This window comes from Telopea speciosissima, chromosome 1 (genome assembly GCF_018873765.1).
Source record: "Telopea speciosissima isolate NSW1024214 ecotype Mountain lineage chromosome 1, Tspe_v1, whole genome shotgun sequence".
Taxonomy (NCBI): Eukaryota; Viridiplantae; Streptophyta; class Magnoliopsida; order Proteales; family Proteaceae; genus Telopea; species Telopea speciosissima.
In genome coordinates this window covers 81,947,681-81,963,708 of record NC_057916.1, presented here as the reverse complement: position 1 = coordinate 81,963,708, position 16,028 = coordinate 81,947,681, and the positions used below count along the sequence as shown (strand labels likewise).

The 16,028-nt window shown below is 36.6% G+C and overlaps 1 protein-coding gene across 1 annotated transcript; it reads left to right on the top strand.

Moving 5' to 3' along the window:
• Positions 1–10,214: 10,214 nt before the first annotated feature.
• LOC122660281 (4-hydroxy-tetrahydrodipicolinate synthase, chloroplastic-like) lies at positions 10,215–12,882 on the top strand. Its single transcript, XM_043855520.1, has 3 exons — positions 10,215–10,359; positions 10,456–10,539; positions 11,955–12,882. The coding sequence occupies exons 1-3, from the start codon at positions 10,274–10,276 to the stop codon at positions 12,880–12,882; spliced, it is 1,098 nt and encodes a 365-aa protein (XP_043711455.1). The 5' UTR covers positions 10,215–10,273.
• Positions 12,883–16,028: the final 3,146 nt, after the last annotated feature.

Sequence of the window (16,028 nt, the reverse complement as noted above, 5' to 3'; positions counted from 1 at the left end):
CGCAGAAAAAAAAAAAAAAAGAAAGAATAGTAATGGGTCAACAGACACGAGTATTTTTACTGTACTTAAGAGTGGGTATGGATTATTTCAAAAATACCCTTACAATATTTTTCTGCCTAATCGTCTGGTTCATCTTTCTTTTGTCCTCTATTTGAAGGAAAAAAAGACACATGGTTGTTCGTTTTCCTAATTGCAATAGTTGGAACCCATCTTAGTAAGAGCTAATGCCACAGGGTTTTAGGAATTGGTATTGGCCGTGCCCAATGTGGATGATACGATATGGATATGAGTTTTTTTTTTTTTATTAAAAAAAAGATATTTTGATTGAGTAACTAATTTTCGTTGGCGATTGATAGTTGTGGACTATATCCCGGTGATATAAGACATCCTGATGATATAAGACACTAATTTCAATCATTTGAGATATGCTTCTTTTTTTTTTTTTTCCCTTCAAATCACAAAACTAGTGTATATTACTTATTGTTTTGTATCAATTAATAAGTAGGAACACCACAACCTTGATAAATTAAGATTATTTTAAGGTATGTTATTATTAAGTTAGCAGCTAAAATTAAAAGAGTTAAAAAATGAAAGGTTTGACCTTAGCTCCTTCATAAATTAAGATTATTTTAAGGTATATTATTATTAAGTTAGCAGGCAAAATTAAAAGAGTAAAAAAATGAAAGGTTTGACCTTAGCTCCTTCATAAATAAATTAAGATTATTTTAAGATATATTATTATTAAGTTAGCAGCCAAAATTAAAAGAGAAAAAATAAAGGGTTTGACCTTAGCTCTCATGACCTTGAATCTTAGAATTATATAATATATAAGTTTTAAGATGTATATTTGTTCTGGTTCCACCGGTTCCTAATTAGTAGATCTAAAATTGGACCAATAACTTATCAGTAGATTCGAAACCAGACCAATAAGTTATTGGGCAGATTGGTTTTGGTTCTTAGTGGGCAAGTTCCCAGTTCAGGTCCGAAATTGACACCCATAACCCAGGGTTTTAGGAATTAATATCAGTCGACACTGATACCAAACTGATTCTGCATCAATGATACAATATGGATAAAAGGTTAAAATGATAAAAATATCGTATCTAATTGATATCTTTTAAGGATAAAAAACATTCGACATGGCTCATATGGATTAATACCTATTCATTTTTTTTTAGTTTTATTTTTTTTTGTGGTGAAGGGATTGATTCCGTCTACCAATAGAATTAAAGTCTTCATGAGTCACCCAAGGAAGTGAGGCAGATACTCAATTAATGGGACTCCCCACAATAAATATAGAGATGTGATATGTGCCATCAAGGAGGTTCTTCTCAAGATGGGGTTTAGTGTGTATTGGTTATCTCTTGTCATGGAATGCATCTTGTTTGTGTCTTTTAATATTTTGGTTAATAGAACGGATAGAGGAGTAATTGTTCCTATCAGGGGGTATTCAATAAGGAGATCCTCTATCTCTGTTTATTTTTATCCTATGTTCTCAGGGCTCTTAGGTTCCTTCTATCCAAGGCCGAGGATGTACATCTCATCCACGGCATCAATGTTTGCAATAGCATCCCTCCTTTATCTCATTTGTTATTTGTTGATGTTAGTCTGTTTTTTCCTGAAGTCAACCTATAGGAAAAACATAATCTCAAAACTTGTCTTGAGTTATATTGTGAAGCAAGTGGCCAATCTATTAATTCTTGGAAATCCAACGTTACATTCAGTCCCAACACTCCCTCTCAGATCAAGAGTGGTTTCCCAGAATTGTTAAGTGCAATGATGGCCCCTCCAAATATCTTGGTCTCCCTACAGACTTTGGGACTTCCAAATCCCAAATGTTTAAGGAGATTAAAAACAAAGCCTGCAATAGAATATAGGGATGGAAGAATCATCTCCTCTCCCATGCTGGGAAGGAGGTGTTGATTACATCTGTGGCTTGCTCTATTTTTACCTATGCGGAGTCCCATTTCAAACTTCTGGTTTCTCACCACAATGACATTAGGAAGGCAAAATCAAGGACTGGTCAAGATATTCCTCTTACCTGCAAGGGAGAGGAGCTCAAGCTGCCTAGCTTCTTCTCTCATCTCATCTAAACCTCTTAAACTCCTTTTAATATCGCTTTCCAAATCCCAACTTCTATCTCTCTTTCTTTGTATGTAATAATAATGAAATCTGTATCGCATTGTTCTGGAGTAATGGTGTTGGATCCCATCATCAATTTTCAATTGATGAGAGTAATATATCTCAGCTTCCAATGGCTTGTGTGTATAAAACCAGGCAAATCGTATGATATATTAGGTTTAAGACATTGTGCTTGTCACATTTTTCCCTCGTTGGTGTTCTTATTAGGTAGCCAATTTCAATCCTTGCCAAAACATGCGTCTACTAGTCAAACAAGTTATTGCCATCTGGCTATCACCATCAGGTAAATTGTGGATGTTGTGCTTCCTATGATTGGTTATAGAGAAATTCCACTAATAACAACATAGCCTTATCCCAATTAAATGGGGTTGGTTGCATGGATTTTCGCTCTTCAATTCATTTTATTTGAAGTCATATATGATACAAGGCTTAAGCTATACATGTATTTCCTCACCACTTCTCTTACAAATTTTTTACTTCCTTCAATTTGAATCAAATTACTCCTCCGTATTGGAGTATCCCGAGGCCCTATCACCTCAAATGAATTTCTCATAGCTTATCATGTATCAAAATTATTCCTACACTAGCTCTAATATTATCATTCATTACTTTATCTTTTCTACTTTTGTCATTGATCCATCTCAACATCTTCATCTCCACCACATTGAGTTTATTTGTATGATGATGTCTCTTAACTCCCCAACATTCTGCACCATATAAGTTGCTTTAAATATGTTTCACATCCCCTTTGCAGAAGAAAAAAGAAAAGAAAAAGAAAAGAGTAATAATGGGTCAACAGACACGAGTGTTTTGACCATACTTAAGAGTGGATATGGCCGTACCCAGTGCACAAGGCTCCGAGTAGATATGCATTATTTCAAAAATACCTTTAAAATATTTTTTTGCTTACTTGTCTAGGTCATCCTCCATTGAGTCCTCTTATACCCTTTGCTTCCTAATATTGCAGGAATGATTTGTCCACATCAGCCCGATCATTTTTATACGGCAACAGAGATATTCGATTGAATTAGATTATGGAAATGACACATGGCTAATTTAGATTATGTCCTCTCTATCCAACAGGCTGAATGGATATATTATACGTCCATATGATAGAATAGATATTTTGAGACATTTGAAAAAATAACATATTTTTTGTAAGAATAATTCGCGTCCCCCACTTTTTTTTATACATTGCAATGTTCTGTTGTGGGTCCTCATGTGGTTGCGTTTGTTTTTAATTTCCTAATGGAAGAATATTTTTTGAACATGTTGTAAAGGAGCACACCAATGAGGTGTGATAGAATGAAATCATACTTAAACAAGCCATTTCATATGGAGCGAGAGTACCTTTCCCTAGTGGCTCTGAGAACCTTTCCCTTTAATTTTAGAGAAAATTTTCCTCCATCATAAGAGAAGGAAAACCCACGGTCTAATTGCTAATATTAATACTCCTTCTATTAATTGAAGATTGAAAATATCTTCCACCATTTATGACGCTCATCTCATGTCATACCCGGCTTTTTTAAAACATTTATGTTATTTTTGTTTGTCAACTAAGTATGTCCCGGGGAAGGCTTCGATGGATATCAGGAATTGGCGTTGCCACCTGAGGATAAGATAAGGAAATTTTGGTTATAGCTGGCTATGTTATGCTTTTATATTTTATTGAGATTAAATGACAAATTCATTTTATTTGGAGCTAAATGACAAATTCATTTAATAGCACACTGGTCATTGGTTTCTTTTTATAGGTCATAGGTCTACAAAGGGAAAGAATAAGAGGGAGAGAGGGAAAATTATCTCCTCCAGTTTGTTGACCGGCCCAGTTTCCCAGTTCTTCTAATAGGGGGATGGTAGATCCCACCTGGGTAGAGTGTTTGGGCATGGGTAGAGAGGTCATTTCAGTTCCCCTTTATTAGAGGAACTGGGGAACTGGGCCGGGCAGCCAACAGGAGGTGATAAAGATCCAGGGAGAGAGGGGGGAACATTCCCATGTGCACGGATAGAGATTTGTTGTGCAAGTCGGTGGAGAAAGATAAGTAGGATTGGAGAGAGAGAGAGAAGTTTTATATTTTTTTGGAGAAGAGGGAAAGAATTATGGGAAGAAGTTTTCTGTATGGGAGTGTGGCTTACGCCAGCACTCCCATGTGTCTATCGCTCTCCTCCTTAAAATAAGGGGGCAGCAGTGTCTTTTCCCATAGGGAGGAGAGAGAGAATTAGGGTTGTAAATGGATCGGATTCGATTCGGATAGTGCTATATCCGCATCCACATCCAATTAGCTATCGGACGGATTCGGATAGTGCTAAACGGATACGAACACGGATACAGATCGGATATTTTATCCGTTTACATGTAAATATAACTTTTCGGATAGATATAACCTATCCATATCTATATCCGTATAACTTTCGGACGGATTCGGATAATGCTAAATGAATACGGAAACAGATTTCAACTATTCATTTACACCCGAGAGAGAATCATGGGACATAGAACTTTTCCCAAGAATTATATAGATAAGTTTTATATTAAAATTTGATAATGATAATAAAATAAGGAAAGCAGGTGGTTTGTCTTGATCGTTAAGGAGGGGAGAGGGATTTTAGGACAAAAAGGGTGAGAGCATTGAGAGAAAAGCTTTATATTAAAATATATTAATGGTAATAAATAGGATTTTCAACAAAAGGGAGGATGGATTACGTTTAGATGAATAGGTAGATTTAATAATGGATCTGGTTCAAGAGTCAAGGCTGTCAACTTCAACATTCAAATCTAAATTCATTTTTAATCTACACCGCTAGTTATTGATGGATGTGTTCCTTGACGTGGTCCTTCATTCATTATTGAGCACTCATTGTTTTCTTCTTCTTTATTTCAACATTGTTTGTATTAAGAGAAACGAGACAGAAAGGGTGATGTGGACGAATTCATAAAAAACGAGAAAGAAAAGGTTTTCATAGATCCAACAAATACAATGCAAGGTGAGTGGAATATCACCATATTTTGAGTGTTACCGTATTTTATGATTATGTTTCATTGCATCATGATTTATGTTTAAATGAAATATATTATATAATATATCTTAGAATATATTAAATGATATTTAATCACATTATTTTATATATGATGAGATTTTAAGGTTAATATAAATTACTTGAAAGAAAGATAGAAATAAATGATACGTACTCATGGAAATAAAATTATATGAAATGAAAGGAATAGTAAAGAATTCATGTGACTACCACCCCTCTCCAATAAGGGGTTAGGTATTAGATGAGGTATATAGATACTAGAGTGTGATTCTTTCTAGAGTTACGATGCCTGAAATCAAGAGTAGATCACAGACGTCCTCCCCGGGGTTATGATGCCCGGAATAAAGAGTAGACATAGTATATTCTAATTAGGGGTTTCAACAAAGGGGGAGGATGGATTACGAGGTTAGATGAATAGGTAGATTTAATAATGGATCTGGTTCAAGAGTCAAGGCTGTCAACTTCAACATTCAAATCTAAATTCATTTTTAATCTATACCTTTGGTTATTGATGGGTGTGTCCCTTCATTAATAATTGAGCCCTCATTCTTTTCTCCTTCTTTACATCAACATTATTTGTATCAAGAGAAACAAGACAGAGAGGGTGATGTGGATGAATTCACAAGAAACGAGATAGAAAGGGCGATGGGGACAAATTCACAAGAAACGGGACAAAAAGGGTTTTCATAGATCCAACGAATATAGTGCAAGGTGAGTGGAATATGGTCATATTATTGAGTGTTACCGTATTTTATGATTAAATATGTTTCATTGTATCATGATTTATATTTAAATGAAATATATTATATTATATGTCTTAGAATGTTTTAAATGATATATAAACACATGATTTTATTTATGATGAGATTTTAAGATTAATATGAAATACTTGAAAGAAAGATAGAAATAAATGTTATGTACTCATGGAAATGAAATGTTATGAAACGAAAGGAATGGAATGGTAAAGAACCCATGTGACTACCACCTCTTTCCAGTAGGGGATTTAGGTATTGGATGAGGTGAACAGATACTAGAGTGTGATCCTTCTCGGGATTAAGATGTCTGAAATCAGGAGTAGATCACAGACGTCCTCCCCGAGGTTACGATGCTCGGAACTACGAGTAGACATAGTATATTCTGAGATAGCCCTTCCTAAGGTTACAATGCCTGGAATCAAGAGTAGAGTATTCCATATATACCAATGAGACTAGTCCCTCCCAAGGTTTCGATGCCTAGAATTAGAGATGGACTATCCATTGTTCATTTATATCAAGGTCTTTCCCAAAGTTACGATGCATGGAATAAGGAGTAGACCTTACAGTCATGGCAGTTATGATGACCTCACTTTCTACGTATGAGTGGTAATTCACAATGATGACCAGACCCAATTAATTAAATGATTTGTTTTAAAAAATTACAAGATGAATGATATTTTCATTGAGCATGTCTTCAGTGTTATTTTCAAACGCTATGTATGATTTCATACCTATAATCAAATGTATACTATATTCAGATTCTATCATCCATGTTTCTTGTATCATGATATGACTGTATTCTTCTCACGGGCTTCTTGAGTTCATCCCTCAATATTTTACAACTACAAAATAGGTTCATATGGAGTGTCATTGTACAGAGTGCGTTAAGAAAGTCGGGGAAAATGCATGATACTTCCCAAGTAATGGATCTTTGATTTAGATAATGCTTAGTTGTTTCCTTCTTTTCATAATTAGAGACATTTAGTGAATTTTCAATGTGGTGGTAGATGGACGGTAACTTTGATGTAATTTGAAGGATAGAACATGATGTAATACTTTATGATGATATAGGCTGTATGATGACTTAGGTGAGAGGTTTTGAGACTATGGTACTATGAATGAGGTTTTCTTAGATTTCAGTCTTTGTCAAAATTACTTTGAAGTGTTACACAATTAGCTTCCGCTGCAATTGTTGATATTTGAGTGATTAAATATCCGTTGCGAATGATGTAAGTGTAAGTGAGATGGAAGACTTGTCGTTATCACACGGCGGCCCGCGAGGGCCAACACCCATATCTCACTCAGATTTCGGGGCACTACATCTCACCCCATTGATGCCCACGATAAAAGAATACCTCCTCCGCTGTGAGTGAAGGAAAAAAAAATTATTAATTTATGGACTTCCAATGTTTTATTTTCCATTCCCCACTAACCCCCTACCCCCAACCAACCCTCAAATGGCGAATCTTTTGTTTTTTCATTTGATAAACCCTATTTGAGCATAAATTTAATAAGTGAGTTGGGGATCTTAGGGTGTATATATTCACGAAATTCTAGTCCCCAACTGAATTGCAACATTATAAATATTTTGGTCACCCAGTAATGCATTTCCCATTTTGGGTGTGTTAAAATAAGGCCTATAAAAATAAATAAGAGAAGATTTATATGAGCAAGTGACATAGAGGAGTGCACCTATGAGGTGCGACAGAATTGTTTCATTCAATCATACATTTCGTGCATGAAGAAGAGAGATAGAAAGAGTATATGCTAGGATATCCTTCCTGGCGGTGGCTCAGATAACCTTTTCCCTAATAAATGAATATAAAAAATAAAAAAATTTGTTCAAAATTGAAGAATTATTGGATTGAATCATGATTGACCTATATCGGAATGTGTCAAATGTCACCCTCAAATTCAACCAATAATCCTCCAATATCCGAGCACCCCAATTCATAGAATTGAATTTATAAATGATTTGTTCTGTTACAAAGAGAAACACTGAAAAGATAAAAGTGCTAGGACAAAAACGGTTAGTGGGAGATGAACTGGTATGAGAAAGGGGTTGAACAGTAAAACATCAGATTTGTTGGATATTCAAGATAAAGGTAATAGGACAAAAATGCTTGTGTTTTTTGGGTAGTAGGACAAAAACGCTTGTTGTTTTTTAATGGAAAGTTGGAAACCCGTTCGTCATTTAAACTTTTTTGACTGTGACACTCAATGGTCTAAGAATCGGATAAAACCCAAATATTTTACATCAAACAGAGGTGTAATTTTTTGGATACAAGAATCTAATTTTAAAAAACCATTTGTTTGAAAAAGCGAATTACATTCATAAGATTTACAAAATCTAGAGAGATTCAACCTAAAAAGTGAGATCTTTGAAATTCAAATCGATACAAAACTTGGTATAAAATGTCGTGAATATTCATATAATCAAAACCCTATCTCAAGAGATCTTCGAGGCTTCTTCATCTTCATGAGAACGGCAAAGAACGGCTCCTTGCAGCCAAGTACCTCGTTCTTCTCTCTCTTTTTTGCTCTCTTTCTATCTCTCTGCTCCTTGTCTCTCTCTATCTCTATGCTTTCGCTTTCGCTTTCGCTCTGTCTCAAATTTACATTATGCTCTCTCTTTCTCTCGCTCTGCTCTCGCTGTCTCTCTCTAGCTCTTTGCTGTGGCTTTCGCTCTCTCTCACTCTGTCTCAAGTTTGTACTATGCTCTTTCTCTCTCTCTCTCTCTCTATATATATATATATTTATATATAAAAGGTGTCAATTTGAGACTAGAATCGGGAATCGTTCCAAAATCGTCCCGCTAAAACCTGATATCGGATCGGCTCATATTAATGGAACAACATTGGGATATGATTTTGGTATCGAATAATAAATGAGATGGGAAGGTTCTGGGACGGGATTCTCAATGGTATTAATACCGAATTATCGGTAAAGTACCGAAATAATTAATACTCTTTCAAAGGGTATATTTCTGGTTCTTGTGTTGAAGTTTTATGACTATAGTTTGATGTATTTGAGTGATATTTTTTCTATTATAGAGGTTTCAGCTAATGGATATTCAGTTCTATTTCTATAATATCATTTTGTGATGACAATAAAACCATATAATGAGCTTGTTTATTTCGTCATCAGTAATTCTTAGACGTTGTTTAGATACGCTTACATATGATCTTAGGTAGTATGAAGAAGTAAAACCATAAGATTCATTTTGATTTCGTATTCTAAGTTGCTTTCTAGTAATCGAACCATCTCAGAACCATTAAAGTTCTTCTCCCTTTTTTACCGGGCCTAGAACCGTTAGGAACTGATACCATCCCATCCCATTAATAATCGGGACCGGGACCTAGGTTTTGTCCCGTTTACTAAATGGGACGGTACTAGGATTGGCACCTTTGGTATCGGTACCGGTACGGATCTGTGCCAAATACTGAGAACCGTCCCAATTAACACCCGGATATATATATGTTTGTCTCTCTCTATCTGTCTGTTTCTCTATCTCTCTGCTCTCTGTCCCTCTCTATCTCTCTCAGATTTGTGTTCCAACCTTTGGCAATCTTAGATCTAAGCTTTCACTTTGAAGACTTATTTGACTAAATAAAAAAAAAATGTAATTTTCAAGTTCATTTTTGCAGGGAAAATAGAAAGAAAAGTTGGATCTTCGTCCAGTAACTAGGGTTTTTAGGGGTTGCAATTCGGATCTGAGGTATCGAGGGTAAGATTTCCCAAAGCCTAACTTTAATTTCATTTTTTTTGAGTAAATTACATGTCACCCCTAGTTTGCAAACGAAACTCAGATCACCCCCTGGTTTTTGAGAAAAACTTAAATCACCCCCTCTTTTGTAGAGTGTTGTGCTGTTTGGCTGGATGTCCATTCTTGTTCGCGTTCCCTCTTATAATTGCTCCATCGGCGATTGTGGTAGTACTTCCACTTCTCTCATAACCAACACCTCCATACCCTTCCTTGTATCAGGACCATGTTCCTTCCAAAGTACTAATTGCCTGCGCCACGTGTCCTTGTGGGTTTGCAACTTCCTACAATCTACATATATGGTGGGTCCCACCTTTCCACTTTGTTATTCACACTCAAAAGAGTAACTCTTCGATGGCAACATGCAATGCATGCCTTTAAGTAGGCATAACCGAATCCCAATTTGTAAAAGTGGAGTGTAACAAATTCAATTGCAGGAAGTACATGTAAAGCCCTAACATTTAGCTTTTGTATTTGAAGTGTCTGAGTGCCTGATTATTATTTAAAGTGAGTTGTTTGGTGTTCAAAGAATATTGTAGTTGGATCTAATTAACACTGCTCTCAATTAGTCTCACAGATGTGTTCGTTGAAGAGCTATAGTGCTTGCTTAAGGGAGGCAACCTTACAGCTTCCGCATTTTGCAGGCACCAGTAACCGTAAGAGGTCTCTCTCTCTCTTTTCCTGAAGAAGATCCATTTGCCTTGTTTATGTTTAGAACTTGAAGAACTGCACTAAATTCTTTCTTTGTTCAATAAACAGGAGGAATGTAAGACGGTGTTCTCCAAAAGCAGCCATTCACCAGGATATCCATCTTCCGATGCACAGTCTTGAGCTCAAAAACAGGTAATTAATTATAAATTTAACAGAATCCTCTCCTAGATTGTTTTATACTCGACCACCAATTCTCACTAACCACTTTCTATATTGAACTTGAGATTTTATTTAATTTTTACAGTTCTTGATTTTTTTTTTATATTCTATTGTATAACTCTTCTCAGCCCATATCTCCTATAAATGGGATTGGGATTGAGCCTTTAGTTTTCCAGTATGTTTTCCATCTCAATTCATTAAAAGAGAGTGAGTCCCAGTGCCTTACCCCCTGCTTCGCAGCAGGGTCTGTTTCCAAGTTTTGAATTCGCAATCAACAGGTTGCAATAGTGCAACTTAACCGTTGCACCAAGACTCGCCCTTTTTTCATCTCAATTCATTGAAAAAACTGATTGCTTATATTTTGAATAAGTGTTATTCTTTTATGTTAGTTGATGGCTTCTTCTTTAATTTGATTGTGTGAATCAAATTGGCTTACACATCCAAACTTTGTTTTCTTGTAGTTGGATTTTTGGTATATTTCTAAGAGGGACAATTTATACATTTGAGTTGATTATACTTTTTCCATAGTACTTTGTTAAATATGTCCCCTTTTTTTTTATGTTTTTAATTTTTTCTCTTGGACTCTAATTCATTAATAGAACACTTGGGTCTTGTTGCCCATTTGAAGTCTTGAGGTGTAACCATAGTTTTAAAGACCGGTATCGGAGGCTGGATCGATGACTGCCAATCCTGATGTGATCTGGACAATCAGCCCGATATCTTATTGATATCCACTAGTATTGGCTGGTTTCTGATAGATCGGTGATGCGAGAGGGGGAGGGTTGATGCAGATTCATCACCAAAATGGGCTTTTTTTAGGGAAAATTACATGATTAGCTACTTTTGGGTTTTCATTTACAAAACTGTCCACCCTATGTTTGAGTTAACAAAAATAGACAAAAACAAGTTAAAGTTTACAAAACTGGACAAAATAGTGTTCTCTCCCTCCCAAATTGACTTTTTTAGACATTTTTATCCTTGTGATTGCCTTCTCACCCAGGTATCCTCAGTTCCCTGCAACGCTACTCTTTTCTCAGCCACCGCCATTCTCTGCTACCCCAAATAACAGAGGGAAAAAAAAAAAAAATTTCAGAGGGGAACTGTCGAGGAAGGAAGGAGAGTCACTGTTTTGTCTAGTTTTGTAAAACTAAACTTGTTTTTGTCTAGTTTTGTTAATTCAAACATAGGGTGGACAGTTTTGTAAATAAAAACCCAAAAGTAGCTAATCATGTAATTTTTTCCTTTTTTTAATTATTAAAAATAAGTCTAGGATTGGATTATACACCGCTACTTTTGTGTCGTCTTTGGATGAATTATTATTTTGTGTTTTCCTGATATGCTTATTTTGTTTCAAGCTAAAAATGTTCCGATCCTTTTAATTGCAGCAGGAGTTCGGTAGAGGAGATAAGGTCAATTAGATTAATGGCTGCCATTAAGACTCCATATCTACCTGATGGCAGAATTGACCTTGAAGCTTACGATGCCATGTTGCATATGCAAATTTTAGGTGGTGCTGATGGTGTGCTAGTGGGTGGCTCAACGGGTGAAGGGGAACTGTTGAGTTGGGATGAACACATCACGCTCATTGGGCACACAGTTGATTGTTGTGGCGGATTGATTAAGGTGGTTGGACACACCGGAAGCAACTCAACAAGTAAAGCAATCAATGACACTGAACATGGTTTTGCTGTTGGAATGGATGCTGCCCTTCAGGTCAATCCTTTTTATTGCAAGACATCCTTGGAAGCTTTGGTTGCTCATTTTGAGGCCGTTCTTCCCATGGGACCTACCATTATCTACAATGTTCCAGTTAGAACTGGTCAAGATATTCCTCCTTCTGTTATCCACACCATTGCCTTGAATGCTAACATGGCTGGTGTCAAGGAGACTGTGGGCAACAATAGAGTGAAAGAATACACTGATGAGGGAATCGTGGTATGGACTGGGAATGACATTGAGTGTCATGACGCAAGGTGGGAGTTTGGGGCTGTTGGAGTGGCTTCTATTTCTTCCAACTTGGTTCCTCGATTGATGTGGGAGCTAATGTTTGAGGGCAAGAACCCTTCTCTGAATTCAAAGCTTACACCTTTGTTTAAGTGGTTGTTACATGAGCCTAACCCCATTGGCGTGAACACAGCTCTAGCCCAGCTTGGTGTGATCAAGCCCGTGTTTCGGTTGCCTTATTTACCTCTTCCTAGAGAAAGGAGGGTGGAATTTGTGAGTATAGTGAACCAACTTGGACGTGAGAATTTTGTGGGAGATAGAGATGTACAAGTTCTCGAAGATGATGATTTTATCGTGGTCTCTCGGTATTAAGTAGTAGTATTTTAGTTTTCTAGTCAATTTAAGTGATCATGTGACTTGGTTAATTTATCTTTCTGCGCGCTGTTGTTTACATGGTTATGTTCTATGCTGTGGGTTATGAGGGGGGGCTGTAAGTGGTGTTATTGCTTATGAGGTATTATTTCATGTAATAAGTGGGTCTCATATATGTGATGCTCTGTTATCACATGTAGTTAGGGAATGTTATATGGGCAGTAGGGTGGTTATGGAGAGTATGGTTAGGAAGCTAGTGACCGTGTGTACGATTATCTCTCCTAAAAACATCTCTTTTTTTTTTATTTTTATGAAAGTGTACTCATACAAATCACACACCAATCTCAAAAGGTTAATCGACATTTAGGACCGGAGAAGGCAGATATACACAACACACACCCGATGTGGGACTAAACCCACACACCCCTTCTTTTAGATTGAGGCAAAGGCTTCCTTAAAAGAGCCTAACATTAACCCTTTTTGATTCCGTCTTCTTCATCATTCTCAGCTCTTTCCTTACCAAGATAGATAATCAGAAGACGTACGTAACCATGTTCGCTCTGGAAAAGGCCCATTTGTGAGGTACAACAGTGACATATTGCATTAGCATTCTTCTTTTGTGGCAATGGGAACTAATTTTATGATTAGAAATGTAGGTTAAATTTTTGGAAGGAATTTGTGCTTGGTTCAGTAGATTTTTTATTCTACTCTTGCCTCATAAATAATGTTCTTGTATTGGGTCACTCTTTCAACAATAGGGATTGCAAATGAGAGGTATGTTCAAGCTGTATGATTTTGGTTGTTTGGGTTTTTGTGGATTCAATCAATGGTGCTGATCCCATAATCAATTTTCAATTAAGAGAAATCTATCTCGACTTCCAAGTTCCAATGGCTTGTGTGTATAAAACCAGGCACAGAGACGAGTATTTTTACCATACTTAAGAGTGGATATGCATTATTTCAAAATTACCTTTAAAATATTTTTCTACTTATTCGTCTGGGTCATCTTTCTTTTATTCTCTATTTTCAAGGAAAAAAAAAAATACATGACTGTTCGTTCTCCTAATTGCAATAGTTTTTTAGTGTTTTTCAAATTTATCTGTTACCTAGCATTAAAAAACTAACGGACTTGGGTTAAATGAAACCAAGTTTGAAAAGTAGGGGAGGTTTGAGTAGTTGTCCGAAGTTCAGGGGAGGTTCCTAAATTATCAAAAAGGTCAGGGGAAGTCTGAGTAATTTGCTCTAATTAATAAATAAGAACACCACATCCTTCATAAACTAGGATTATTTTAGGGTATGTTATTATTAAGTTAACAGCCAAAATTAGAAGAGAACAAAAATAAAGGGTTTGACCTTAGCTCTCATGACCTTGAGTCTTAAGAATTATATAATATATCAGGTTTAAGATATATATTTGTTCCGACTCCACCGGTTCCTAATTGGTAGATCTAAAATCAGACCACTAACTTATCAGTAGATTTGGAACCGGACCAATAAACTATTGGATGGATTGTCCGGTTCTTAGTGGACAAGTTCCCGGTTCAGGTCCGAAATTGACATCCCTAAACCAGGATTTTAGGAATTGATATAAGTTGACACCGATATCAAACTGATACTGGATCAATGATACTTTTTTTTTTTGGGGGGGGGGGGGTAAGAATACTGGATCAATGATACAATATGGATAAAAGGGTAAAATGATAAAAATATGGGTTTTTTACAATTACCATCCCAAAATCTTTACTATCTACTATTATCCCCCCAAAAACTTTCAAACAACTGTTACCCCCCTCTGATGCATACTAACCACTAACTGACCCCCACCGTTACATTTCCATAACGGTGGGGGTTAGTCGTGATAGTATGCTGTTGTCACGAATTTTCTAAGACCAAAATGCCCTTCTGGAGTGGTAATTGTAAAAAAAATAAAAAAACCCATCACCATCCTTCTCCTCCTTCTCCTTCTTCTTCTTCTTCCTCCTCTACAAGCAACCCCAAAATGTGACTGCCATCAAATCAAAATCAAAAACCTTGGATGGAATGAAACCACGCCGCGAGGAGGAACTGAAGAGAATTCTAGAGAATGAAACCTAACATGAGTACCACTAACATAATTATTACTCCCACCAGCACCACCGCAACACAACACGGATGATCGACCGCAAAGCCGCAATGGGAGCAAAGCTACCGCGATCGATCGAGAACAAAGGGAAGAACAAATCGAACAAAGGGGATGGGGGATTTAATTACAAACCATTACATAAAGAATAAATGAAAAGAATAATAAAATAAAAATAAATCCAGATACAAGTTCTCCAACGAAATCTGCAGCAACACCAACATTGATTTTTCTGACTGTGCAAGGTGTGATCGAAGATGGAGCATCTGCAGAATCCTTCACCAAAAATCACAATCGAGCGTGATGAACCAAGACTAGGATTCGGTTATAGACGATGGGAGCTGGGATTTCGGTGGGGGAAAAGAAGAAAAGAAATAGAAGAGGAATAAGGAAATAGTTTATTCCGAAGAAGAAGTTTACAAATGGGGTAGGAACGGTGGTCACAGATGGGTTTTGGAAGATGGTTTTTTGAAGAGGAAGTGGGTTGTGGTGAATGGGTTTCAGGTGATTGAAAGGAGAATCAAAAAAATAAAAACGAAATGGAAGAAAGAGGGGTTTCAGGGTTTGATGGGAAATGGAAAGAAGAAATGGAGCTCGCAATAGGAACGGTGGTTTCGGTTGGGGAAAAGAAGAAAAGAAATAGAAGAGGAATAAGGAAATAGGTTATTCCGAAGAAGAAGTTTACAAATGGGGTAGGAACGGTGGTTTCAGATGGGTTTTGGAAGATGGTTTTTTGAAGAGGAAGTGGGTTGTGATGAATGGGTTTCAGGTGATTGAAAGGAGAATCAAAAAAATAAAAACGAAATGGAAGAAAGAGGGGTTTCAGGGATTGATGGGAAAGGGAAAGAAGAAATGGAGCTCGCAATAGGGAAGAACCAGAGAAAGAAAACAATAGGGGATGGTATGATGCTGCTGCTGGTTAGTCATGGGGAAAACAAGAAGAAGAAGACGAAGGAAGAAGCTGGTTATCTCCCAAGGGAATATAATCAGGTTTGGGGTTGCAGAGGAGGAAGAAGAAGTAGTAGAA

Coding starts and splice junctions, on each gene's coding strand:
- LOC122660281 (XM_043855520.1), top strand. CDS start 10,274: ATGTGTTCGTTGAAGAGCTATAGTGCTTGCTTAAGGGAGGCAACCTTA. Junction 10,360..10,455: donor GGCACCAGTAACCGTAAGAG/GTCTCTCTCTCT, acceptor TTCAATAAACAG/GAGGAATGTAAGACGGTGTT. Junction 10,540..11,954: donor AGTCTTGAGCTCAAAAACAG/GTAATTAATTAT, acceptor TAATTGCAGCAG/GAGTTCGGTAGAGGAGATAA.